This window comes from Vulpes vulpes, chromosome X (assembly GCF_048418805.1).
Source record: "Vulpes vulpes isolate BD-2025 chromosome X, VulVul3, whole genome shotgun sequence".
NCBI lineage: Eukaryota > Metazoa > Chordata > Mammalia > Carnivora > Canidae > Vulpes > Vulpes vulpes.
Genome location: NC_132796.1, coordinates 67103855 through 67131547, shown reverse-complemented (window position 1 = coordinate 67131547; position 27693 = coordinate 67103855). Strand labels below are relative to the sequence as shown.

The window sequence follows — 27693 nt, the reverse complement described above, 5'->3', positions numbered from 1 at the left end:
ACTCACTACTAAATAATTTGATAAAATTAAATGTGGAACCATCTTCTCTTTGATGAAGGAGCAGGAGGCAAACTAAGGACAAAGCACAAGCTGATACCCCACAAACCCCATCCCAACTCCCAAGTGGGATAATAGAGATCACAGTCCTGCAAGACAAGAGTCTCCCTCAGTTTACAAATGTCTTAGTGATTTAAAATAAAAAAACATTCTTATCAGTAACTAATTTCCAGAAGGAAATGTAGGTAAAATTAAATGTCCTCAAAACCTGCAACCCACTGACAAGTACTTGAGGCCAGCTGAGTTTAATGCTCCCCAAGGAAGCTCCCAACTTTCTTAATGTTAATGCCTTGCTAGAGGGAAAAACAACCTTAGCTTGACAATGGCAAGGTCTCCAGTATCTTGTAGGTCCTCTTTAAATTATGAAATTATTTTGAAAACTCCCATTTCCTTACCTACCCTAACTTCCAAGTATATAATCAGTCACCCCTCACAAACCTGGTGCAGCAGCTCTTTCTGCCCTGCCCCTGTGCCTTAATAAAACCACCATTTTGCATAAAATGGATCATTTCCTGAAACCATCCAAGAAAAGATAGTGAGCTTTGTCTTTTTCTAAATAAGACATTTAGGCAGGCTATAAACAGGGCTATTGGATAGACTCTAACCAAAGAATTGCAATTCAGTCCCCACCCCTCCTCTGGTGAGTCAGGGTTCTGAACACTGTGTGAATGGCAAGAAGTAGTTTTCCTTAATTTCTACAATAAGCCCAAAGACTTCATCAACATTTGTTAGGATAATAATATTGGCTGAACTGCTTACCCTGTTGCTCTGATTATTGCTAAAGCTTTAATTTCCATGGTTTATTTTGTTATTTACTAAATTTATTTCAAATATTAATCACAACCATATTCACCATATTTATAGTAACCAGCAGAACTTTTCCTAATTTTAAACAAATTGTTATTCTCACAGACAAAACACTTCTAGCTTGTAGAAATGACTAAGCAAAAAAAAATTAAAAAAAAACAAAACAAAACAAAAAAAAAAACAAAAAAAAAAAAGAAATGACTAAGCAACAGGAAGAATTGCACTTTTTTGTTCCATTCTATTTAAATGATAGCTAAAAAGGAGTTGGCATCATACAAATTGAGTACTTCAAATATAACTCCAGAAGAAACTTAAGACAAAACCAACTCACCTGTAATTGCAAAGCCTCATGATTTTCTAATCCTTCCACAATTGGTGAAAATCGTTCCTTATTATTTCTTTCTGCTGCTATAGTTATAGCTCCTAAAAGTTTATCTAGACTATAGGGGGAAATATTAGAAATGAAAAATCCATCTTACACACACATTATGAATACAGGTTATCTCTTTTTTTCAGTTTTATTTCCTTTCTGGCATTTGAAGTTTATAAAGACCACTACAATTTAAGAGTTGAGTTCCTAGCCAGATATTTCCACAAGTCAAATATTGGTAGCTTTAAATAAATTTAAGTCATCAAAATGAAAATAAATATATTTATGAGTCATTAAGGAAAAAAATTTTTTTAAAGATACTTAGTTACTAAATATTGAAATTTAAAATTCCAGGTTTGGTATTTCATGTGTTAACATAAATATTAATAATCATTAAGCATAATATGACAATTATTAAAATGTTATTCACATGTAAACAGACTAATCTTAAAGTGCTAGAAAGAGCAAATACATTTGAAAGAATTTAAAAAAAAACGGAACAAGAAAAACTGAAAGTCTAGGTAATTAGAGAAGCATCTATAATTACCTACATAAGAAAACTATTTAAAATGAACAAAAATATTGGAAATTATTGCTATAAAGTGTCTGAAATCAAATTAAACTCTATGTAGTATATGTGCTTATCAAACTAAAGCTACAATTATAACAAATACATCAGAATAGATTATATTATATGAATTAAGTATTGAAATTCCAGTTGACAAGAAAAATATTTTTTACTCATGTATCAACTGATTTTCTATAAAACCGAGGGAAATCTTACTTTTTCACATGTTATTTTATTCCTTTTTCTCACAGAGATAAGAATTAATGCTCTCTGATAATATTTTTGTGTAGTGTTTGGCTTTTGGTCTGTAAGGACACTAAGCATCATTAAGCAAGATCTCATTTTATTCTGTGAGGTATGGAAAACTCAACATATTAGCATATTAAATCTTTGCATGGCCCTGTTCTAATTCAAATTGAAATTACTATCACACAAAATTTCAGAAGAAATATTTTAATTCATGTACTTAGCAGATATTTCATTTGTTATCACAATGGTTCCTACTAACTGGGCATATTAATGACATCATATGTGAAATTTTGCTGCTCAGTCAATATTATTTCCATAAGAAGGTATGAACTACTGTACATTCAACAATTTGTTAAAATTAATGGATACATGCATTCTGAATAAATGCAGAGTCTTTTTGTTCTTTCTTTTTAACAGATTAGTTTACTTCACTGTATGCGTAATTACTTCATTTTTTCACTTCTCATAGGTAAATAAAGTAAAATAACTGCTTTAAATAAAATAACAGCACACAAAAAGGCATCCAGTCAATTCAGTGAGTTAAATAAGTAAAATTTTGTGAAGTGCATATGTGAGAGATATATGTGTATGTGTGTGCATTTAGCCCATTTTTCTAATAATTTCTTTACCATCAACTAGATAAAATTCTATTCATTCATTTTGAATCCAGCTTTGAAGAATTTCCCATTAGGATTCTATCTGTTTAAATCTATTTGTTTCAAAAAATTTTTTAAATACTTAACTGTAAATAGATAAGATAAAATGCCAATAAATTATTCTCTAAAATGTAATAAAATTTTCATGCAAGTTATCAAATGAAAAGCAGAAAATATGGACTTGTTAATTTCTTAAGTGCCATTTTCCATGCTGTTAATATAATAATATGGCAATGCTTACATGTTCTCTTCTCCAACAATGCAAATAGCAGAAAGTATTTTTACTATTTCAGTCATCATGTTGGGTTGTTTGGGATCAATTGCTCTTGCCAATAGCAAAAGACTCCTTTCATCGCCTAGAATCCTTTGCAATCCAAACTAAAGAAAAAGAAAAAGAACCTTCATTCAAAATGTCTTTGTAACACATCTTTAAATTCTTTTTTTTTTTTTTTTGATAGTCGCACAGAAAGAGAGAGAGAGAGAGAGAGAGGTAGAGACACAGGCAGAGGGAGAAGCAGGCTCCATGCACCCGGAGCCCGACATGGGATTCAATCCCGGGTCTCCAGGACCACGCCCTGGGCCAAAGGCAGGCACCAAACCGCTGCGCCACCCAGGGATCCCCACATCTTTAATTTAAAAAGCAACTTACATTGGTCTTCTAAAAACCAACACCTCTACAATGAGGTTCTACCAAATTACATGAATGTTTTTCAAATGCAGTTACTTTTTAAAAATTATTTTAAATACCTATATCTTGGAGTTGTTTCTTTTTTTTAATAATAAATTTATTTTTTATTGCTGTTCAAATTACCAACATACAGAATAACACCCAGTGCTCATCCCGTCAAGTGCCCCCCTCAGTGCTTGGAGTTGTTTCTACTTTTTATTTCAAATAACTATATCTTGGAGTTTTTTCCCCATGATCAGATATGATCTCTATTAGCCTGCCTAAAAACTCCATAAAGATTTGGGAGAAATATGTGAACAATCAGTATTTCTTCAACAAAGAAAAACATGTAAAGTACATACTCATATGATTTTCTGAAGTAATTCTACCTATGTCATTGGGTCTCCCTGGAGATGCCTGGAATTCATAATTAAATTCTCTAATATGTTTGTATGGAAAATTAAACTGAATAAGAAGGGTAAAATGTTGTAAAGCTTTTTTGTATACTATATGCCAGTTAAAGAAGCAATAAACCTCTATATTAGTTCTCCCATACCATCTGTTAACCTTCCTCTTAGAGGAAGCTGTGCTGCATTACAAAAGCTATGAACCCAAGGAAATGGTGCCTGGGTTTTAGTAAGTGTCACAGTCAACTTGGCAAAGGAGACACCATTTTCATTTGTTTTCTAGGCTTGAATACAACCACACAAGTGTGCATTATAAGAATGAATAGGTAAGTAAATGTTTAAAAAGGCTAAAACTTGATTTTTTTCACTACATTTAGAAGGTATTTTCTTTGACCTTTGTCCCACAAAGTATTTTTCAAATTTCTTATGAAATGCTTGCTTCTTTTAACAGTTTAACAGTAAAAATACAACAACATCTCATCATATCAAAATTGTCATTTCAAGATTAATGTTTAGTTAATTACCAAATATATGAATATTTTCATGGTGCTTAATTTAACTTCCATAGGGGGAGAAGGGAAACACAACTAAAGCTCTTAAATGTAACTTTACCAGAGGTCATAATAAATAATATATATAGAGACAAGGTAGAAAGAAATGAAGAAACAAGATTAAAAAGAAGGAAAGAAAAAAGAATAGATAAGTATGTATGAAGGCAGCCAATAGATACTAAATAGTAAGGAAAAGAAGTGAAAAATGCTTGTGTAAAACTAAGAGAGGCTTACCATGCAATTACCAAACTTAAAATAAGAGTTTTAAAAATCAAATAGATGCGGGATCCCTGGGTGGCTCAGTGGTTTAGCACCTGTCTTCAGCCCAAGGCGTGATCCAGGAGTCCCGGGATCGAGTCCCACATCGGGCTCCCTGCGTGGAGCCTGCTTCTCCCTCTGCCTGTCTCTGACTCTCTCTCTCGCTCTCTCTCTCTCTCTGTCTCTGTGACTCTCATGAATAAATAAAGAACATCTTTTTAAAAAATAAAATAAAAAATAAAATAAAAATTAAATAGACTGAGAGTAAAATTATTTAAATTTTCATTTATAATTTAAAAGTAGTTTCTAATACACAGGGACCTACTGAAAATAAAAATGAAATAAATAATGAAAAAACATCAATCTAAACATAAGAGCAATATTACAGCAATGAAAGTTAAGAGGCAATGTGTTGCTTTTGAACTATTATGATTATATTATTCATTTTGTATTAAGGAAAAGAGTTTTTGAAGAAGGCAATCTAAACTCCTTGGGGCCAACAAATGTGAACTTTAAGTCATTTCAGATAAAAGACTCATGCTTTGATTATGACAGTTTATTACAACATAAAGTGGATATATCACTATACTTTTTAAATTTTGAATGTATACTTCATGCCTATTGTTTCACATGCCTATAATTTAAAATATTCACAGTTTATTCATATTCTGAGTACTTATATACAACTAAAGGTTAACCTTCGTTTAGAACAATCTAAGTCAAATCATCATGTTCTTCAAAACTGTCAAATAAGTCATAAGTAATTATGTATTGACATATCAACTTAAGTCTTGAGGGAAAAACTCTACAGGAAATCTCAAATCTCACTACTATGACTTTCTCTAGTGACTATCTTGATTATAGATATTTATTATCCTGGTAAGCTGTGAGAATTGACAATGCAAGTTAAAACAAAGGGTCCTTTGTCTAATTTTACACATGAGGGGATGGAAAGCCAGAAACATCAAGTGATTTTCCAAAGGCTACTCCACTTAGTGGTAAAGCATGTACTGTATCTCCCAATTTCTAATACTGCACTGTTAGGTTATTTCTTTGTTTCCCTCAACTGAAGAAAGATTCATTTTGGGAGATACAATGTTCATTAAGTGCTTTCTTGTTAAAAGATAAGATTCTGCATAATTCTGTTGCAAAAGACTAGGGGCACAGAAATTGAGAAATTCTGTAGTAGTGGTGATGGAAATCTTTCTGGCAGAGACTTCCAAGAACAGAACAATTAGTATACTCAATACGAAAGTTTTACATCAACTAGCAAGCATCCACTCCATATGACAAAATTTCTATGTTGATACACATGTGCATAATATATACATATATATAATCATATATAATCCCATGTTTAAGAGACTGTTTACATTTTAAACAGAATCTAATTGCATTATTATTAACTATATATTCATATTACATTAACAACTACATTTGGCTAGTTTTTGGTTATTTATTTATTTATTTATTTATTTATTTATTTATGAGAGACACAAGGAGAGATCGAGAGAGGCAGAGACACAGGCATGGGAGAAGCAGGCTCCATGCAGGGAGCCTGATGTGGGACTTGATCCTGGGACTCCAGGATCACTCCCTGAGATGAAGGCAGGTGCTTTAACCGCCGAACCACCCAGACGTCCCAATTGTTATAATTATTTCTATCAAATATTTGAGATTATTAAAACACTAAAGAGAATTATACAATTAGTGAATTAGTCAATTTTATTTTACCTAAAGGAATATAGAGGAAATCATATCTAATACAGTAACAAAATAGTCTATATAAAAAATAACCATAATTTCATAAGCTAAGCACAGATTATTTTTATTGTTTTTAAAGATTTTATTTATTCATTTAAGAGAGAGCAAGCATGCCTGTGTACATGTATGGAGGGGGGAGGGGCAGCAGGGAGGGAAAGGAACAGACTCCATGCTGAGCAGGAGGCACAATGCAGGGCTCCATCTCAGGAACCTGAGATCATGACCTGAGCCTAAATCAAGAGTCAGACACATAACCAACTGAGCTACCCAAGCACCCTAAGCAAAGATTATTTTTAGAAAAAAACCCTTGTCTAGAATTCATAAAGTCCCTCACATTGCAGCTGGTATATATATATTTTAAAAACTCTTCTGTTTTCCAGAAATGTCATGTTTATTAACTCATTGACATTAATTGAACATAAAATAGAAATCTTCACCTTATAATGTTGTTAGCAAACAAGTCAAACAATAGCTTTGAATTTTCCTGTTCAATGGAATAAGAATACTGTAAAAAATGGTATTCAACATACAACATTTAACCATAAAAGGAAAAATATTATCTAATTTGGAAATATATTTATGCATTTCCATAATTGTAAAAACCTGCAAATAAATATATTGTGAAGCAAAGTATATTTTTAAAAATATTTCAATGAAGCTGATGATGATTTGTATCATAAAGAACCTTTGAAAACCAAATAAGCACTTACAATGCTGTCTGTTTCATACTTTCATACACTATTGGACAAGCTCTCACATTTATGACAGGCAGAAATAAATACTACTTACCTTATTATTCATAAATGCTTTGAGGCACTGAATAAGTTTATACTGATTCTTCTTGTCTATATTTTCTTGCCTGAATAAAGAGGAAATAAACATGTTATGTTGTGCTTAAAAATTTCCCCTTTGGTGATTTTTTTTTTACTGTTTGTTCTTACTGTTTCTTGTCCAGAAGCTTTTCCAGCACATCCAATAAGAGTCCAAGACCTTCATGTCCAAAGTTGTTAACCCAGCTATGAAATAAACAAAAAATATATATAAATAAGTCTGTATATTTAAAACATTCAATACACAAAATGAAATTTTGATTTTCAAATCTGATATTCCTGTATTTTTATCGTTTGTCATTTTTTACTCTTCCATTGCTTTAAGTATTGATTCTATGAATATGACTCAAAGATCATTTTTACCTCAATGCCAGATTTCTCCTCACATTTTAGATTGCCCATTCTGTAGTACTTCTTTGGTTGTTTCACCAGCATCAAATACTTAAGCTGATATATATAAGCTAAATTTATCTTCCCCTGTGTCTCTGTTATTCTAAATCAACTCCTCTTCCACTCTTCCATACCCTGTTAATAATACCACTATTTTTGGAATACTTCAGACTTGAAATACTGGCATTATTTTTAATCCCCACCACTTTCACATTCTGTTCATTCATTCAACAAATATTTATTGAGTACCTACTAAGTATCAGCCATGTTCTAGGTGATAGAAATATAATAGGCAACAAAACTAAGTCTTTACTTTCATGTACTTTACTATCTAAAAAGAGGGAGACATATGATAAACAAATAAGTATATAATAAAATGTCGGTGCTTTGGTGCTATGAAGAAAATTCAACTTTGGTAAAATGGAATAATGAATGCCAGGATGTGATTTTTTAATGTGTAGTCAGGGAAGATTGTTAAGGTGGCATTTGAGCAGAGCCTTCCAAGAAATGAGGGCTTTCGTAGTAGAAGGATTAGAGACAAATCAAATACTGAAGTGGCAGCTAGTATGGCTTGAAATATTCCAAGAACTGTAAGGAGCCCTTGTGGCTGCAGCTGAATAAGCAGGCTTGGAAGAATGGCTGGAAATTAAGTCCCATGTGTGCTAAAAGGCTGGAAGACTGATCATGTAGAGCTTGGTTTGACTTCGTCATCCAGCCATAAATATTCTACTTCTAAAATGACTCTCACACATTTCCCCTCCCCTCTTTTTCATTTATTCTGCTGACATTCTAGTTTACCCCTAGTGACCTTTTCTTTAATGTGACAGGAGTCTCCCAACTAGGGTCTCTACAGTTTCATTCTTTTCTTTTATTCATGTTACAAAAGGCTGGATAATATTGCACTTAACTAGTCATATGTCCAAAAATTTCCTTTAGACTACTTAACACATTTCAAGTCCCTCAACCAAATATTCTGATCTAGCCTCAAACCTATCTTTACAATTATTTAAAAAATAACATAAATATTCAGAATCAACCCCATACACAGTATATTTGGAACCTTATTTTAAACAAATTCTGCTTTAATTTCCATAGTAGAAATGAGAAAAAAAATCAACATGGCATTGCAATAATTGGCAGCAAGCTACTATTCAATTGAGGCATGTAATCAACCAGTACAATGGGCTATTTTCTCTAAAGACTCTCCATAATCAGTGGCGTGGTGGTGAAAGAAAAAAAGGACATCAGCTCTAAGTATGTCAGCAGATATCAATCAGTACAGGACAATATTCCTTTACAATAACCTTAAAATAATGAGAATTCTGAACAAATTGGTATCAACAGCTCTTGGTATCTTCTTTGGCATTTAGGAAGATAAAATATGATTTCCTTAAATTTAATACTTATAAATTGTTTTCTAAGATCCTAAACTTTAATTGTCTTCCTTTTACACCCAGTGGTATTAAAATTATTAGAGTTATTTCTTTCTGGGTCTAGGAAAGTGATACAAGAACATGACTTCTATTTGTTCACTTAAAATTAGCCAACCACATACCCCAGACTTCTTCAAATTATGATACTTTGGTTTCACTGAGTGAAAATTACTATTGGTCTGAAAAAAATAAGGATAAAATCATGAAACCTAAGCATGAGAAGGCAGACCTTATTTATTAAAAATTAGGTAGTGAAAAGTCTTAACAGAATATTTTAGGCCAGTGGGCAAAGGAGGCCACAAAAGTGGCCATAAAATAATGAAGCAGTTTAAAAACAAAATGTTGGCTACCATATAGGTAAGAATTCTGATACTACAACACCTGAGGCAAGCATAAATCGGTGATTGTTGAGGTCTGTGCCCTAAACCAGCAGCATCAGCAACATCAACATCAGATGGGAACTTGTCAGAAGTACAAATGCTTGGGCCCCACCCCAGACCTACTGAATCAGTAACTCTGGAGATGGGGCCCAACAATTTGTGTTTTAACAAGACCTCTAGGTGATTCTAATCATGTTTGAGAACCACTTACATAGAACACTGTCGTTCTCAGGCAGGACTCAGGCTAAAAATTCAAGATTCCTTTATACACCCTTTCAATCATACTGTGAACTCCCACTGCCACAGGACAGAGAGGAGGAATTCAACCAAAGCAAGCATATTTGGTATATTTTACAGAGTACAAATTCCAACTCTGAGTAATTTGTACTAATTGGAATATCTAGAGGTATAAGTTCACAGTTGACTAGTCGATTGAAAATCTGCTCCGGGCAGCCCAGGTGGCTCAGTGATTTAATGCCGCCTTCAGCTCAGGGCCTGATCCTGGAGACCCAGGATCGAGTCCCACATCAGGGTCCCTGTGTGGGGCCTGCTTCTCTCTCTGCCTCTGCCTCTCTCTCTCTCTCTCTCTCTCTCTCTGTGTGTGTGTGTCTCATGAGTAAATAAAAAATAATTATATATAATATATATATATATAATCAATAATAAATTTTAAAAAATCTCCAGACATTGGAAATAAAGACAGATAAAGATATAAATTTCCTGTAGTATCTCATCCCTGAAATAAGAAATTGCAATTTATCATGGACTCTATAAGAGACATAGAAACAGCAGAAAATAATAAAGAACCAAAGAGAATAAAAAACTGGGAAGGAGGATGATCTCTTATTATTCTCATAACCACTCTGAAACATGAGGTATTTTCCTTCCCTTTTTATTGAAATAAGATTTACATATAGTAAAATTCATCATTTTGACAAACGTATACTACTGCAACCTCCAATATAAAAAAGATATGCAAGGTTTCCATCATTCCAAAATATTCCCTCATTTCTTTTTACAGTCAATCCCCATTCTATACTCCCAGCACCTGGGCAATATTTATCTAATGTGTGACACTAGCTCTGCTTTTTCTACAATGTCTTTAGAAATGGAATCATACTGTATGCAGGTTTTGTGTCTAGCTCTTTCACTTAGCATAAATATGATATTCAGCCATTTTGTTGCATACATCAGTAGTCTATTCCTTCTAATTGTATGGATATATCACAGTTGTTTTTTTTTTTTAACCATTCATCAGTTGATGAATATCTCAGTTCTTTCTAGGCTTTGATGATTATGAAATAAAACTACTATAAATATTCACATGTATTTGTGCAAGTATATAATATCATTTTTCTCGGGAAAATAACTAGGGGTAGAACTGCAGGGTCTCATGGTAAGTATGTTTCACTTTCTAAGAAACTGCTTTCCAAGGTGGCTATCCTATTTGGAATTCCTTCCATTTTAACAGCTCCATTTTATACAAATCCTTCCCAACATTTCACACTGTCAATTTTTTTTTAACAGAGAGAGAGAGAAAAAGAGAGAGAATGTGTGTGTGCACATGAGTGGGGGGAGGGGCAAAAAAAGGGAAAGAGAGAATATTAAGTAGGCTCCATGCCCAGCACAGAGTCCAATGTGGCGCTAGATCTCATGACCCTGAGATCATGACCTAAGCCAAAATCAAGAGTCAGATTCTTAACCAACTGAGCCACCCAAACACCTTCACACTGTCAAATAATTTTTAAATTCAGCCACTCTGAAAATTGTTTTCACATAAAGAAACTGAGAAGCAAAGTAGTCAAGAAATCTGCCAAACATCACTCAATAAGTATCAGTTCTAGGGCTCGTACCCATGTCTAACTCCAAAACTCATGTTTATTTCAACCATACCACTAGAAATTATTAATAGGACCAGAACATGATTTTTCTATAACAACCTCTGCTTATGGCTTCACCAATATCACACTGACGAATTAGTGTTTAGTTCCAGAACTGCACTGAGCTTATATCTATATCTATATCTATATCTTTTTTTCTATATATATATCTTATATCTCTATGTATCTTATATTACATCTATGTGTAGACACACAAATATATTCTCTGCTTTATTTAGCAACTTACTTCTCATTTAGAAATGGTAAGTATTTTCAGCCTAAGCTTTCACTGTCTCTTAACGTCTTAAGCTTTATAAGAAATATACTAAATACTGTTAAGGGAAGATATCTTAAGACTCCAACAAAAACTTCCAATCAAGATTTAGATAAGGCAGCTTACTGAAAAGAATAAGGCCAGAATGTAGCTTATACTGTTTATTTTTTTGGATGGACTATATATTTTACAATCTCACATTTTAGATCTTAACATATTGGTGGTTTTTTGTTATTAAGTTACCCAAGTCAAAGAGTTATCCTGACATGCTACACAACTAAAATGATACTTGTGGCCATTAGTGGTGAGGATGCCAGGTGTAACAAATAAATCACCAAACAAAAAGAGTATAAAGATAAGTCAGGACTATTCATTTGTAAGTGAGCAAGAGGCCAGGATTATATCTGAAGAATGAAAAAGACACCAGGAAGATTATCTAGGGAGCAAGAGAACAAACCCACAATACGGCTTATACACAATAAGTTTATACTTAAACTTAAGTATAAAAGGCTTGGCTATATCCATCAAGGAGTCCAACATCTGGTCCAATGCTCAAGAAGTTAAAAGTTAAAAATCCTTCCCCAAGCTTACTCAAAGATCAGGAAAATATCCCATCACCCATCAATGGAATATGCTATAAGCTCACACAGTGGCATGTTCAAATACGTAACTTTTAGACAAAAAAAAAAAAAGATCTAGGATTCAATCCCATCTCTACCATATTCTAGTTGTGTTATTTTTGATCAACTACTTGAACTCTCTGAGCGTGTTTGTCATCGTCAAAATGGGGATGAAAATACTACCTAGACTGATTCTTTGTGACTATTAAGTGAAATAATGTATGTGAAACAGGATTGTGAAGCCTGTATTAAACTTTTGAATGTGTTAAAAACCAAAAACTTCATTTATTTCTGAATGTTTGAGTCCAAATTACAATACGAATTTTAAGAATAAAGACTCCATTTCAATAACATAAAAAATAACATTTCATCATTTATTGAAAAGCAGTTTAATTGCTATGAAATATGCAGAGGAATCTAAACAGACAGTAGGTTTTTCCATTGATGTATTTTTTTAAAAAAAGATTTCATAAATTAAATATTTGATACGGTGCCTGGCTGGCAACTCTTGATCTCAGGGTCATTAGTTTGAGCCCCATGTTTGGTGTGGAGATTATATAATTTTTTTTATTTTAAATAAATACATAAATATTTGATACCCATGTTACCTCATATGTTTGACTTGTTACTATTCAACATTGCATATATTTATTTTCCATTATATTTACTGCTGGCTAATTCATACTGGAATGGACATGGAAATTACAATGGTAAGAGAAAAGGAAGTGTGGAGAGAGTGAGTCTATTTATAGATCATACATAATCCTAAAAATGAATTATATCAAAATATATTAAGGTTTTATTTTTTAAAATATTTTATTTATTTATTCATGAGAGACACACACAGAGAGAGGCAGAGACATAGGCAGAGAGAGAAGCAGGCTCTATACAGGGAACCCAATGTGGAACTTGATCCCAGGACTCCAGGATCATGCCCTGAGTCAAAGGAAGACGCTTAACTGCTGAACCACCCCGGTGTCCCAGAATATATTAAAGTTTTAAAAGAGAAGTCTATCTTAAGCCTTCACAACTTCAGAGGTTCTTGTTTTTAAAGGTCCCATTTATATTAATCATCATGATCAAAGGAGAAAAAACATATTTAATAAATATGTTCCGAGAATAGGAACAGAGACTTGAGCTGAGTGCAGCAAACTTTCTGCTGTACTTTACTAAAGACTCCAAACCACTACATGGTTGTGTGAGTGATTTCTGGGACAAACCAACATCGGACACAGCACAATAAAACCCTCCCCAAGATGATCAATGAGGTTCCTTGCCACATGGATCTCTAACATTTAGAGTTTTGAAACCCAGCCACATGCCTGGAATAAAACACAAAAGAGTATTGCCACAGGCAAGCAGGCAGCTTGGATACAGGCAAATGAAGGCAGGGATCTGTTGGAGACCAGGAACAAAAGAGGCATAATTGTTAGCTCTTCTGTGAGGGCTTCCTGAGTAATTGTGGGCATGAAATTCCAGCACTGGTGGTGACAGAGCAGAGCAATGCCATTCTGCACCCTCCTCCACTCCACATCAACACTAACACTGACGAAATCAGTGCCACTTCTGGGTGGGCATATGTGGTATGAGGCCAGAGCCATATACAACAACAGTTGTGCCCTGTAGGTACAACTCCACCAGGGAAAGTCCACCAGAGAATCAGCACAGCAAACCCCACCCCCAAAAGACTAGCACAGAGGGACGCCTGGGTAGCTCAGGGGTTGAGCATCTGCCTTTGGCTCAATGAGTTATTCCAGATTTCCAGGATCAAGTCCCACATTGGGCTTTCTGCATGGAGCCTGCTTCTCCCTCTGCCTGTGTCTCTGCTTGTCTCTCTATGTGTGTATCTCAGGAATAAATAAATAATATCTTTAAAAAAACAATACTAGCACAAACCTCTCTAATGTATCAAGTATATTTATCAAAAAATACTGCAAAGCATCATCTCTAAGGGAAATAAAATCTAGCTTTGTTTTTTTTTTACTTTTTTTAATGAATCTGGCTTGTTTTGGCCTTTAATTTTTACAATTTTTAATGTTATTTAAATTCATTTTGCCTACATATAGTATAACAGACAGTGCTCATCTTTAATAAGCAGACCAAAACAAAAGAGGATCTAGGTTCCCCCTTTTTTCCCCTGGACCTCTTCTTAGTACAGCCATTACTCTCAGGAGCAAAAATATAACAGGATATTGTAACAATCCCACATAAAAAAACAATGACTCAGAAAAAATGACAAGACTAGGGAATTCACTGGAAAAGAAGGAACAGGAAGAAGTCACAGCTAAGGACTTTCTCAATACAGATAAGACTAAGATGTCTGAACAATAATCAGACTTTTAAAACAATAATCATAGCATTACTAGCTGGGTATGAGAAAAAGCATAGAAGACACTAGACAATCCCTTATTGCAGAGATACAAGAACTAAAAACTAGTCAGGATGGGGATACCTGGGTAACTCAGCAGTTGAAAATCTGCCTTCAGCTCAGGCATGATCCTGAATCCTGGGATAAAGTCCTACATCAGGCTCCCAACAGGGAGCCTGCTTCTTCCTCTGCCTATGTCTCTGCTTCTCTCCGTGTTTCTCATGAATGAATGAATGAATGAATGAATGAATGAATAAAATCTTTAAAAATAAGAACCAGAAAGGATGAAATAAAAAATGCTATAAGATGCAAAACTTACTGCATGCAATGCTAATGAGGATATATGATGCAAAAATGAATCAATAACATAGAAGATAAAATTATGGAAAATAACGAAGCTGAAAAAAAGAGGGAAAGAAAGGTACTGAATCACAAATGTAGACATAGGGAAATCAGTGACTCCTTAAAGTATACTAACATTCATATCATAGGAGTTCCAGAAGAAGCAGGGAAAAAGGAACACAACATTCATTTCAGCAAACAATAGCTGAAAACTTCCCTAATCTGGGGAAGGAAAGAGAACTGAAATCCAAGAGATACAGAGAACTCCCTTTAATTCAACAAAATTCAGCCATCACCAAGACATATTAAAGTCAAATTTATGAAATAGACAAGGAAAGAATCTGAAAAGCACCAAGGTAAAAAGGCCTTAACCTACAATGAAAGACAGATCAGGTGGGCAGCAGATCTGTCCACAGAAATGTGGCAGGCCAGAAGAAAGTGTCATGAAATATTAGGCAGGATGAAGTAAAAAAATACGCAGCCAAGAATACATTATTCAGCAAAGCTGTCACACAGAATGCAAGGAGAGGTTCCCAGAAAAACAAATACTACAGAGAATCATGACCACTAAACCAGTCCTGCAAGAAAATCATAAGGGAAATCTTTGGGGGAAAAAAGACCAAAAGCAACAAATTCTAGAAAGGAGCAGAAAACATCACCAGAAAAAACAACTTTATAGGTAACACATTGACACTAAATTTATATGTCAAGAATCACTCTGAATGCAAATGACCTTAATGCTCCAATCAAAAGACATAGGGTATCAAAATGGATTTAAAAAAAAACAAGATTTGTATACATGAAGATTATAAGAGACTCATTTTAGACCTAAAGACACCTGCAAAATGAAAGTGAAAGAATGGAGAAACATGTATCATGGTATTGGATGCTAAAAGAATGCTGGAGTGGCTATACTTCGATAAAACGATCTAGATTTTTTCTTTTTTAAAACGAACTAGATTTTAAACATAAGACTGTAACAAGAGATGAAGAAGGCATTTATCAAAATTAAGGGGTCTATCCACCAGTAAGATCTAACAATTTTAAGTATTTATGCACCCAACTTGGGAGGATCTAAATATAGACATCAATTAATAACAAACAGAATGAAACTCATTGACAATAATACAATAATAGTTACGGGACTTTGTCACCCCACTTACAACAATAGATAATTCATCTAGGCAGAAGAAATACAAGGAAACAATGGCTTTGAATGACACACTGGACCAGATGGACTTAACAGATATATTCAGAACATTTCACAGAAAAGAGGCAGAATATACATTCTTTTTGAGTGTACATGGAACATTCTCTAGAACAGATCACATACTGGGCCACAAATCAGCCCTCAACAGGTACAAAAGGATTGAGATCATACCATGCATATTTTCAGACCACCCTAGGAAACTTGAACTCAAACACAATAAAAAATTTTGAAAGACCAAATAACATGGAAATTAAAGAACAACCTATGAAAATATGAATGGCTTAACCAGGAAATTTAAAAAGTAAAAAATACATATGGAAGCAAATGAAAATGAACCAAGGCAGTCCAAAATCTTTCAGATGCAGCAAATGCAGTCCTAAGAGGGAAGTAAACTGCAATATGAGCCTACCTCAGCAAGATAGCTCTCCAACCTAACCTTATACCTAAAGGATCAAAAAAAAAAAAAAAAAAAAAAAGAACAACAAATGAAGACTAAATCCAGTAGAAGAAGGGAAATAAAGATTAGAGCAGAAATAAATGATACAGAAAGAAACAATCACAGAACGGATCAACGAATTAAAAGCTGAGATACATTCTTGAAAAAATGAATAACACTAATAAAACCCTAGGCAGACTTATCAAAAAGAAGAGAATAACATCATGAATAAACAACAAATAAATCACATCATGAATGAAAGAGATCACAACGAACACGAGAAATACAATTATAAGATTATGAAAAATTATATACCAACAAAATGCACAATCTGAAAGAAATGTACAAATTCCTAGAAACATACAAATAACCAAAACTTAAACAGGCAGAGGTAGAAAATTTGAACAGTGGACACCTGAGTGGCATAGTAGATTAGGCATCTGACTTAAGCACAGGCCATGAACTTGGGTTCCTGGGATTGAGCCCCACAACAGGCTTCCCTACTCAGCAAGGAGTTAGCTCCACCCTCTCCCTCTGACCTTCCCCCCTGCTCATGTTCTCTCTCTCTGTCTCTCAAATGAATAAACAATTTAAAAAAAATAAAATTTGAAAAGACCCATAACTAGCACAGAAATTGAAGCAGTAATAAAAAAAAATCTCCCAAGAAACAAAACTCCAGGGCTACATGGCTTCCCAGGAGAATTCTACCAGACATTTAAAGAAGAGTTGATACTTATTCTTCTCAAACAGTTCAAAAAATAGAAATGGAAGGAAAACGTTAATGTAAGATGTCAGTAATAGGGGAAAGTGGGTATATGAGGACTCAGGGTACTTCTCAGTTTTTCTGTAAGCCTAAAACTAATCTAAAAAATCAAGTTTATTTTAAAAAAAGAAAAAAATACTCATTCTATGAGTCAATCAGTACCTTGATATTAAATGAGAAAAAGACCCTACTAAAAAAGAGAATTACAGACCAATATCCCTGATAAACATGGATGTAAAAATTCTCAGCATACTAGCAAAATGAATTCAACTGTACATTAAAAAAATCATTCATCACAATCAAGTGGGATTTATTCCTGGGCTATAGGGGTGATTCAATACCTGCAAATCAATCAACATGACACACAACATTAAAATAGTATGAGAACCATATGATCCTCTAAATAGATACAGAAAATGACAAAAAATAGCATCCAATCTTGATAACAACTCTCAACAAAGTAGAACACAACTCAAAATCATGAAAGCCAAATATAAATGACCCAGAGGTAATATCATATTCAGTGGGGAGAAACTGAGACCTTTTTCTCTATGATCAGGGACAAGATACAGAGGTCAACTCTCACCATTAATATTTAACATGATACTGGAAGTCTTAGCCTCAGCAATCAGACAAAATAAGAAATAAGAGACATCCAAATCACAAGGAATAAGTCAAACTTTCTCTATACACAGATGACATGATACTCTATGTAGAAAATCCAAAGGACTCCACCAAAAAATTGCTAAACCTTATACATGAATCGAGCAAAGACACAGACAAAATCAATATACAGAAATCTCTTGCATTTCTATACACCAATAATGAAGCAGCAGAGGGAAATCAAGGAATAGATCCCATTTACAATGGCACAAGAACCATAAGATACTTACGAATAAACCTAACTGAAAAAGTAAAAGATCTGTATTCTGAAAACGATAGAACATTTATAAAAGAAATTGAAGAGGACAGAAAGAATGGGAAAACATTCTATGCTCAGAGATTCGAAGAACAAATAGCTTTACTATAAAAAGTAATATACACATTTAATGCAATCTCTGTCAAAATAACACCAGTATTTTTCAAAGATCTACAATAAACAATCCTACAATTTGCATGGAACCACAAAGACTTGGAATAGCCTGAGTAATCCTAAAAAAGAAAAGTAGAACTGGAGCCATCATGATTCTGGATTTCAAGCTATATTACAAAAGTTTAGTCATGAAGACAGTATAGTACTTTCACAAAAACAGATACCTACATCAATAGAACAGAGCAGAAAACTCAGAAATAGACCCACAAAAATATGGTCACTTCAAAAATAAACACTAGGAAGAATGTTCAATGGAAAAAAAGTATCTCCAACAAATGATGTTGGGAAAGCTGGACAACAGTATGCAGAACAAGGATTCTAGAACACTTTTATACACCATACACAAAATAAATCCAAAATGGTTGAAACAACTAAATGTGAAACAGGAAACCATCAGAATTCTAGAGGAGAAGACAGGTAGCAACCTCTCCAACCTCAGATGTAACAATTTCGTACTGGACACATATCTGGAGGAAGGGGAAACAAAAGCAAAAATGAACTACCGGGATTTCATCAAGACAAAAAGTCTCTCCACAGTAGAGGAAACAATCAACAAAACAAAAAGGCAGCCTACAGAAAGGGAAAAAATATTTACAGATGACATATATGATATAGGGTAAGTATGCAAAATCTATAAAGAAATTACCAAATTCAACACCCAAAGAGCAAATAATTCAGTAGAGAAATGGGTAGAAATTATGAATAGACATTTTCCAAAGAAAACATACAGAGGACGAAAACACAAATGAAAAGTTGCTCAACATCCCTCATCATCAGGGAAATACAAATCAAAACCACAGTGAGATATCACCTCACACCTGTCAGAACAGCTAAAATTAACACAGGAAACAAGAGATGTTGGCGAGGATGAAGAGAAAGGAGAACCATCTTATACCGTTCGTAAGAATGCAAACTAGTGTAGACTCTCTGGAAAAAAATATGAGATTCAACTGAAGATTAAAATAAAACTACCCTATAATCCAGTAATTGTACTACTAGGTATTTATCCAAGGGATATAAAACTACAGATTTAAAGGGGTACATGTGCCCCAATATTTATAACAGCACTATCAACAAGCGCCAAATTATGGAAAGAGACCAAGTGTCCACCAGCTGATGAATGGCTGAGGGAGATGTGGTATATATAAACAATGGAATATTACACAACCATCAAATAGAATGAAATTTTGCCACTTACAATGACATGGATGGAAGAATATTGTGCTAAGGGATATAAATCCATCAGAGAAGGGCATATTATTCAGCTGAAACTAAGATTATTCTGTATGTTAACTAACTGGAATTCAAATAAAAACTTTAGAAAGAATAAAACTACACAAGAGATATTGTAAATAAGAAAATAGACAAGGGCACCTTTGTGGTGCAATTTAGCATCTGACTCTTGGTTTCAGCTCAAGTCAGGATCTCATGCTACTGGGATTGACTCCTGAGTGTTCTGCACTCAGCACAGAGCCTGCATGAGATTCTCTCTCCCTCTCTCTCTGCCCCACCCACTTATGTGTTCATTTGCTTGCTTGCTTTCTCTCTGAAATAAATAAATTTTGAAAAAAAAAGAAAATGGAAAAATGTGATGAAAAAGGAATGTCAAAGATAACTCCAAATTATACACGCAAAGATCAGAGCCAAAAGCCTTGAATAGATGTTGACTTAATACAAAGAATTACAAAATACTTGATCATGGGGTCTCAAATCTCTACTGAGATCACAAACAAAAACATCCAGCATCATGATTATAAATAGTACCACAGTATATGCCCAGTATGCTGGCATATCTCCACAGGACTCCTTGATAATTCACATTTATCTAGATATCTCATAACAGTATGTTACAGAAAGCCCCAGCACATTTGAAAAATCAATATACATAATATATGTGTTCCTACAAATCAAAATTAATTTCTCTATAGCTTATCTTTTATTACTCCAATTTTCCAAGATCATTTGAGAGACTTGATAAATGCATTAAAGTAAGTGCCTGCATCAAACTTTTATTATCGGCTGCATGGGCCGGGGAGCGCGATTCCAGCAGAGCAGCCCTGGAGCACAGAGCCCCAGGGGACACAGCCCAAGATTTCCCACTCCCCCAGAGACAGGCAGAGGCGAGGAAGACACAGGACACCAAGGACGCTCCTACCACCGGGAGGCCCAGAGCTGTGCAGATCAGCACCCCCAGGCCCGGAACATCCAGGCCCCTGTGGACTAGGAGACTGCAGTAGGTACTGCTGGAGTTAACTCTAGAGCTGGAGAATTGGCCACCGACATTATTGTTGTTCCTCCTGGTGTAACCTTGTACCTGGGACTGAGCAGGGCCAGCAAGAAGGAGGGGCCTCACAGGATAAACAGCTCCCACTGAGCCTTACACCTGGCAGGGGGCGGGGCAGCTCCCCCAGGTGCAAACACCAGAGAATCAGCACAGCAAACCCCTCACATAGAAGACCAGCTGGAAGGACAGGAGAAGAGCAAGTTCTGGACCAAGCAACACTGGAAAGTGCCAGGGGAAGTAGAAGGACTTACAGTATATAGCATCAGAGGATACCCCTCCTTGTTTTTTGTTTTTCCCCCACCCCTTTTTTTTTCCTCTCGCTTTTTCTCCTGTTTCCAGGACAACTTGTTTTTAGCCACTCTGTACTGAACAAAATGACTAGAAGGAAAAAATCTCCCCAAAAGAAAGAATGAGAAACACTCCTCTCTCCCACAGAGTTACAGAATTTAGATTACAATTCAATGTCAGAAAGCCAATTCAGAAGCACACTTATAAAGCTACTGGTGTCTCTAGAAAAAAGCATGAAGGATTCAAGAGAATTCATGACTGCAGAATTTAGATCTAATCAGGAGGAAATAAACCTTAATTAAATGAGATGCAATCCAAACTGGAGGTAATAACAATGAGGGTTAATGAGGGAGAGAACAAGTGAATGACACAGAAGGCAAGTTCATGGTAAAGAAGGAAGCTGAGGAAAAGAGAGAAAAACAAAAGATAATGAGGATGGGTTAAGGGAAATAAATGACAGCCTCAGAAGGAAAAATCTATGTTTAATTGGGGTTCCCAAGGGCGCTGAAAGGGACAGAGGACTAAAAAGTGTATTTGAACAAATCATAGCTGAGAATTTCCCTAACATGGGAAGGGAAACAGGCATTCACATCCAGGAGACAGAGAGATTCCCCCTATAATGAATAAAAACCATTCAACACCCCAATATTTCATAGTGAAACTTGCAAATTCCAAAGATAAAGAGAAGATCCTTAAAGCAGCAAGAGACAAGATCCTTAACATTTATGGGGAGAAGTATTAGAGTAACAGCAGATCTCTCCACAGAGACAAGGCAGGCCAGAAAGGCCTGGCAAGATATATTCAGGGTCCGAAATGAGAAGAACATGCAGCCAAGAATACTTTATCCAGCAACGCTCTCATTCAGAATACAAGGAGAGATAAAGAGCTTCCAAGATAGGCAGAAACTCAAAGATTATGTGACCACCAAACCGGCTCTGCAAGAAATAATAAGGGAGACTCTGTAAAAAAAAAAGAGGAAGTACAAGGAAATAATACACAAAAACAGGGACTGAATAGTATCATGATGACACTAAACTCATATCTCTCAATAGTAACTCTGAACGTGAATGGGCTTAATGACCCCATCAAAAGGCGCAGGGTTTCAGACTGGATAAAAGTGCAAGACCCATCTATTTGATGTCCACAGGAGACTCATTTTAGACCTAAGGACACCTACAGGCTGGAAATAAAAGGTTGGTGAACCATTTACCATTCAAATGGTCCTCAAAAGAAAGCAGGGGTAGCCATCCACATATCAGATAAAGATTACCCCAAAACTGTAGTAAGAGATGAAGAGGGACAGTATATCATACTTCAAGGATCTATCCAACAAGAGGATCTAACAATAATAAATATTTATGTCCTGAATGCGGGAGCTCCCAAGTATATCAATCAATTAATAACCAAAGTTAAGACATACTTAGATAATAATACACTTTTACTTAGAGACTTCATTATGGTGCTTTCTTTTTTTTAACATTTTATTTATTTATTCATGAGAATACACGGAGAGGAGAGAGATAGAGGGAAAGACACAGGCAGAGGGAGAAGCAGGCTCCATGCAGGAAGCCCGATGTGGAACTCCATCCCGGGTCTCAAGGATCATGCCCTGGGCTGAAGGTGGCGCTAAACCACTGAGCCACCCAGGCTGCTGAATGATGTGCTTTCTACAATTGATAGATCTTCTAAGCACTATATCTACAAAGAAACAAGAGCTTTAAATGATACACTGGACCAGATGGATTTCAAAGATATTTACAGAACTTTACATCCAAATGCAACTGAATACACATTCTTCTCAAGTGCAAACGGAACTTTCTCCAGAATAGACCACATACTGGGTCACAAATCAGCTCTGAACTGATAACAAAAGATTCGGATTGTCCCCTGGATATTTTCAGACTGTAATGTTTTGAAACTAAAACTAAATCATAAGAAGTTTGGAAGGATTTCAAACACGTGGAGGTTAAGGACCATCCAGCTAAAAGATAAAAGGGTCAACGGGGAAATTAGAGAAGAATTAAAAAGATTCATGGAAACTAATAAGAATGAAGATACAACCATTCAAAATCTTTGGGATACAGGAAAAGCAGTCCTGAGAGGGAAATACATCGCAATACAAGCAGCCATCCAAAAACTAGAAAGAACTCAAATACAAAAGTTGACCTTGCACCTAAAGGAGCTGGAGAAGGAACAGCAAATGAAACCCTCACCCAGCAGAAGAAGAGAGTTAATAAAGATTCGAGCAGAATTCAATGAAATAGAGACCAGAAGAACTGTGGAACAGATCAACAAAACCAGAAGGTGGTTCTTTGAAAGAATTAATAAGATAGGTAAACCATTACCCAGCCTTATTAAAAAGAGAGAAAAGACTCAAATGAATAAAATCATGAATGAGAAAAGAGAGGTCACCACCAACACCAAGGAAATACAAACAATCTTAAAAACTTATTACAAGCAGCTATACGCCAATAAATTAGGCAATCTAGAAGAAATAGACCCATTTCTGGAAAACCACAAACTCCCAAAACTGGAACAGGAAGAAAAAGAAAACCTGAACAGGCCAATAACCAGGGAGGAAATTAAGCAGGCATAAAACCCTCCCAAGACAGGGAGGAAATTAAGCAGGCATAAAAACCTCCCAAGACATACAGTCTAGGGACAGATGGCTACCCAGGGGAATTCGATCAAACGTTTAAAGAAGAAACCACACTTATTCTACTAAAGCTGTTCAGAAAGATAGAAAGAGATGGAGTACTTCCACACTCGATCTATGCGTCCAGCATCACCTTAATTCCAAAACCAAAGAACCCACCAAGAAAAAGAATTATAGACCAATATCCCTGATGAACACAGATGCAAAAATTCTCAACAAGATACTAGCCAAAATGATCCAACAATACATTAAGAAAATTATTCACCAAGACCAAGTGGGATGTATCCCTGGGATGCAAGGCTGGTTCAACACAAGTAAAGCAATCAATGTGACTTATCATATCAGCAAGAGAAAAAACAAGACCATAGGATCCTCTCAATAAATGCAGAGAATGCATTTGACAAAAACAGCATCCATTCCTGACCAAAACTCTTCAGAGTGTAGGGATAGAGGGAACATTCCTCAGCATCTTCAAAGCCATCTACGAAAAGCCCACAGCAAATACCATTCTCAATGGGGAAACACTGGGAACCTATCCTCTAAGATCAGGAACACGACAGGGATGTCCACTCTCACCACTGCTATTCAACATAGTACTAGAAGTCCTAGCCTCAGCAATCATGCAACAAAAAGAAATAAAAGGCATTCAAATGGGCAAAGAAGAAGTCAAACTCTCCCTCATCGCAGATGGCATGATGCTGTCTATAGAAAACTCAAAAGGCTCCACCCCAAGATTGCTAGAACTCATACAGCAATTCGGCAGTCTGACACAATACAAAATCAATGCCCAGAAATCAGTGGCATTTCTATACACTAACAATGAAATTGGAAAAAGAAAAATTAAGGAGTCAATCCCATTTACAATTGCACCCAAAAGCAGAAGATACCTAGGAATAAACCTAACCAAAAAGGTAAAGGATCTATATCCTAAAAACTACAGAACCCTTCTGAAAGAAATTGAGGAAGACACAGAGATGGATATTCCATGCACATGGATTAGAAGAAGTAATACTTTTAAAATGTCAATGTTACCCAGGGCAATTTACACATTTAATGCAATCTCTCTCAAAATAGCATGGACTTTCTTCAGAGAGTTGGAACAAATCATCGTAAGATTTATATGAAATCAGAGAAGACCCCAAAGAGCCAGGGGAATGTTACAAAAAGAAAACCATAGCTGGGGGCATCACAATGCTGGATTTCAGGTTGTACTACAAAGCTGTGGTCATCAAGACAGTGTGGTACTGGCACAAAAACAGACACATAGATCAATGGAACAGAAAATCCAGAAGTGGACACTCAACTTTAGGGTCAACTAATGTTCGACAAAGCAGGAAAGACTATCCACCGGAAATAAAACAGTCTCTTCAATAGATCATGCTGAGAAAGTTGGACATCCACATGCAGAAGAATGAAACTGGACCATTCTCTTACACCATACATAAAGATAAACTCAAAATGGATGAAAGATCTAACTGTGAGACAGGATTCCATCAAAATCCGAGAGGAGAACACAGGCAACACCCTTTTTGTACTTGGCCACAGCAGCTTCTTGCAAGATACATCCATGAAGGCAAGAGAAACAAAAGCAAAAATGAATTATTGGGACTTCAGGATAAAAAGCTTCTGCGCAGCAAAAGAAACAGTCAACAAAACTAAAAGACAAACTACAGAATGGGAGAAGGTATTTGCAAATGACCTATCAGATAAAGGGCTAGTATCCAAGATCTACAAAGAACTTATTAAACTCCACACCCAAGAAACAATCCAATCATGTAATGGGCAAAAGCTATGAACAGAAATTTCACAGATGAAGACATAGATATGGCCAACAAGCACATGAGAAAATGTTCGGCATCTCTGGCCATCAGGGAAATCAAAATCAAAATCACAATGAGATACCCCCTCACACCACTGAGAATGGTGAACATTAACAAGACAGGAAACAACACATGTTGGAGAGGCTGCAGCGAAAGGGGAACCCTCTTGCACTGTTGGTGGGAATGTGAACTGGTGCAGCCATTCTGGAATATTATGTGGAGGTTCCTCAAAGAGTTAACAATAGATCTGCCCTACGACCCAGCAATTGCACTGCTGGGGATTTACCCGAAAGATACAGATGCAGTGAAACGCTGGGACAATTGTACCCTGATGTTTATAGCAGCAATGACCACAATAGCCTCGGTGTCCATCGAAAGATGAATGGATAAAGAAGATGTGGTCTATGTATACAATGGAATATTACTCAGCCATTAGAAATGACAAATACCCAGCATTTTCTTCAACGTGGATGGAAATGGAGGGTATTATGCTGAGTGAAATAAGTCAATTGGAAAAGAACAAACATTATATGGTCTCATTCATTTAGGGAATATAAAAATTATTGAAAGGGAATGAAGGGAAAGGAGAGAAAATGAGTGAAAATATCAGTGAGGGTGACAAAATATGAGAGACACCTAACTCTGGGAAACGGACAAGAGGTAGTAGAAAGGGAGGTGGGCAGGGGTTGGGGTGACTGGGTGATGGGCACTGAGGGAGTCACTTGGTGGGATGAGCTCTAGGTGTTATGCTAAATGTTGGCAAATTAAACCCCAATAAAAAATTTTAAAAAAAAATTTGGCATCAGCAAAGTTAGACAAATGATTTCAATATGTAAATCCATTACTGCAATTTATAAACAATTTAAAAATTGCAGAAATTAAAATTAACAAAAACCACACATGATAACAACTCCAGCACAGCATATCCTGCATTCTGTTCATAGGAGAAAATAATGATGAGTAAATAAACTGAAAAAGATGTTTTCAGTTTTCAGGTACAAAATATGCCATAAGGTCAGATAATATCCACAGGTCAATGTCCTACATCACCTACATTTAAAAGATTTCGTTCATTTTGGGGTGCCTGGGTAGCACAGTCAGTTAAGCATCTGACCATTATTTTTAGTTCAGGTATGATCTCGGGCATGATATTAGTCTTGACGATAGGCATGGAGCTTGCTTAAGATACTGTCCCTCTACTTCTGCCCACCCTACCATTCTTTCCCATTCCTCTGTTAAAAAAAAAAAAAAAATGTCATTCATACTGATGTTTATAATGCAGACCTCAACAACACTACAAAATACCTAGGCATTTTCTATATCAAGCAAAAATTCATTGATGCTTAATAAATTTTAGGGCTAGAGCCATTTCAGGGTATTCTTTCCTGAATAAGGGTAATTTGACAATTACCATTTCACATGCAAATTCATTATAACCTAATTTTTTAAAAAATCCATTTAACATTCTAGTTTAATACTCAGTCTTCAATACTTCTTGATGAATCAATGTCAACTGGACCGATTTAAGAAATGATGTCTCAGAACTGTTCTTGAAAGCTCACATTAAGGGTGGTATGGCACCTTGCCTCATAAAAAAACCTAGAGCAGTCCTCAGTACACAGGTAGTATCACCCGAAATAGCATTGGACTCAATCCTCTTATGCTCTGTAATACTACATGCTGCAGAACAAATAGAAATTAGAAGATTCTGTATACATAACATTTTGAGTTTCATATTCATGTGACAGATCACTAAACTATCTCACCTGAAGCCGATTTAGTTTTTCAAAGTATACTATATTACAAAGTATATTATAGTGCCTTCTATATTCTGCCTTTATGGATTCCATCTCAAGAGAACATTTTCAGGTTTAAATTGCCTGATGTGAGAGCCTATGCACCTATAGCTTTGCTGACAAGGTGGGACATCTCCCCAAATTAGCTGTCCATTATCTAACATCATTTGAAGAGTTGGGGTAATAGAGCAAACACTGTTATCTAGAGCATACATATCTACATTGAACCAATCAAACAAAATACCTGCACTCCAGGTGCTAGCTGGCATCTTAATTGTGAATTCTCAGCTACCTACCTCTATCAATAGTCTAGCTGAGATGATAGATATTCCTGAGGGAGAGCTTCATGGACATTTCTCAAGTACATCTTGGTAGCAGTTTGGTTTACTGGAAAGCTACATACCAGTATTATTACTGGGTCTTTGGAGAAACATCTTATTTTTTTTAACTCAAGGCCCTAAGTAGGAAATGCACAT

General features: G+C 35.5%; 1 protein-coding gene across 6 annotated transcripts in view; it reads right to left on the bottom strand.

Moving 5' to 3' along the window:
- The window catches only part of DIAPH2 (diaphanous related formin 2), a 1085411-nt gene that overhangs the window by 748509 nt on the left and 309209 nt on the right, over window positions 1-27693 (bottom strand). For all 6 annotated transcript variants that reach the window (XM_072744409.1, XM_072744404.1, XM_072744407.1 and 3 more), the window contains 4 exons: window positions 7296-7370; window positions 7144-7213; window positions 2949-3085; window positions 1196-1304 (listed from right to left, as the gene is read on the bottom strand). In XM_072744409.1, coding sequence (XP_072600510.1) covers window positions 1196-1304; window positions 2949-3085; window positions 7144-7213; window positions 7296-7370 — 391 coding nt within the window. The remainder of the gene's footprint in view (window positions 1-1195; window positions 1305-2948; window positions 3086-7143; window positions 7214-7295; window positions 7371-27693) is intronic.